The sequence below is a fragment of the Cebus imitator genome, unplaced genomic scaffold (genome assembly GCF_001604975.1).
Source record: "Cebus imitator isolate Cc_AM_T3 unplaced genomic scaffold, Cebus_imitator-1.0 Scaffold15, whole genome shotgun sequence".
In the NCBI taxonomy this organism is placed as follows: domain Eukaryota; kingdom Metazoa; phylum Chordata; class Mammalia; order Primates; family Cebidae; genus Cebus; species Cebus imitator.
The window spans coordinates 3,191,450-3,192,870 of NW_016107330.1; the positions used below are offsets into that span (position 1 = coordinate 3,191,450).

Below are 1,421 nucleotides of genomic sequence, written 5' to 3' on the forward strand. Positions count from 1 at the left end.
AAAAAAAAAAAAAAATATATATATATATATATATATAAAATATAAATAATTACAGGCATGATGGTACATGCCTGTAATCCCAGCTACTTGGGAGGCTGAGGCAAGAGAATCGCTTTAACCCAGGAGGTGGAGGTTGCAGTGAGCCGAGATTGTGCCCCTGCTCTCAAAAAAGTAGATTAAAAAAAAAATGCAGATCCACACATCACTTAATGATTTCCCACTATGTGGAGAATAAAATCCACAGGTCTCTTTTCAACCTCAGATGGAGATCTGCCCTCAACAGATACTCTTCTCCATTGGTTCAGAGTAAGCGCAGTCCAGATGGCCTTGCCCTGGCTCAGGAGTAGTGGTGTCCCATTGCCCTTCTGGTTGCCTCTCACCAATCTGTACTCTAGGCAGGGCCCAGGTGGCTTCCCCACTATGCCAGGTCTTAGCCTCCAAGGCATTGTGTGAGCTTGGCCCAGCCTTGCCCTTCTCTGGCCCAGGTTTCCCAGATAACTGTAAGAAGGGGCACCAGGCCTGCACCCTCCAAGCCCTGCTCTCTGGGGGCTCCTGCATCAGTCCATTTCTTTGTCATGTACGTGGTGCCCAGCAGTGAACAGTACAGCTTAGTGGGCACTGTTAGTCTTATTCTTGGGGTCAGTAGGAACTCATTAATAAGTGGCATTCACTGGCAGGCCCATTTCCAACCTGCAGACCCATCTCCTGTCAATTCAGGAGGACTTCTGAGAAGTGGCAGGGTTTGTGGGCATATGAGTGAAGGTGGATGAGCTGGAAGGGTGGAGGAGACCCCTGGCTTAGAGGCTGGAAGCCAAGGGTCTCTTTTGGTGTCCCCAACCACCAACCTCCAGGCTTCATCGGTTATGCCCCCAACCTCAGCAAACTGGTGGCCGAGTGGGATGGCCAGGACAGCGACAGCGATCAGCTGTTTTACACCAAGATCTTCTTGGATCCGGAGAAGAGGGTAAGAGACAGTGGGCGGGCCAAGGAGAGGGGGCTGGGGATCCATCGGCCAGGCTATGTGGGAACAGCTCCTCTCAGGCTGGAATTTACTTATTTATTTATTTTTGAGATGGAGGCTCGCTTTGTTACCAGGCTGGAGTGCAGTGGCGTGATATCAGCTCACTGCAATCTCTGCCTCCTGGGTTCAAATGATTCCCCTGCCTCAGCCTCCTGAGTAGCTGGGACTATAGGCGCGCACCACCATGCCCGGCTAATTTTTTGTATTTTAGTAGAGATGGGGTTTTATCATGTTGGCCAGGATAGTCTCAATCTCTTGACCTTGTGATCCTCCCGCCGTGGCCTCCCAAAGTGCTGGGATTACAAGTGTGAGCCACCTCGCCCGACCCATTTTTGTTTTTTTTTTTTTTTTTTTTTTTTTTTTTTTTTTTTTTTTTTTTTTTTTTTTTTTTTTTTTTTTG

At 48.4% G+C, this 1,421-nt stretch overlaps 1 protein-coding gene across 1 annotated transcript in view; it reads left to right on the forward strand.

Annotated features, from left to right (window-relative positions):
* PLOD1 (procollagen-lysine,2-oxoglutarate 5-dioxygenase 1) overlaps positions 1–1,421 on the forward strand; it is a 39,189-nt gene that overhangs the window by 14,786 nt on the left and 22,982 nt on the right. The window contains exon 5 of the mRNA XM_017504373.1: positions 852–964. Within this exon, the coding sequence (XP_017359862.1) occupies positions 852–964 (113 nt within the window). The remainder of the gene's footprint in view (positions 1–851; positions 965–1,421) is intronic.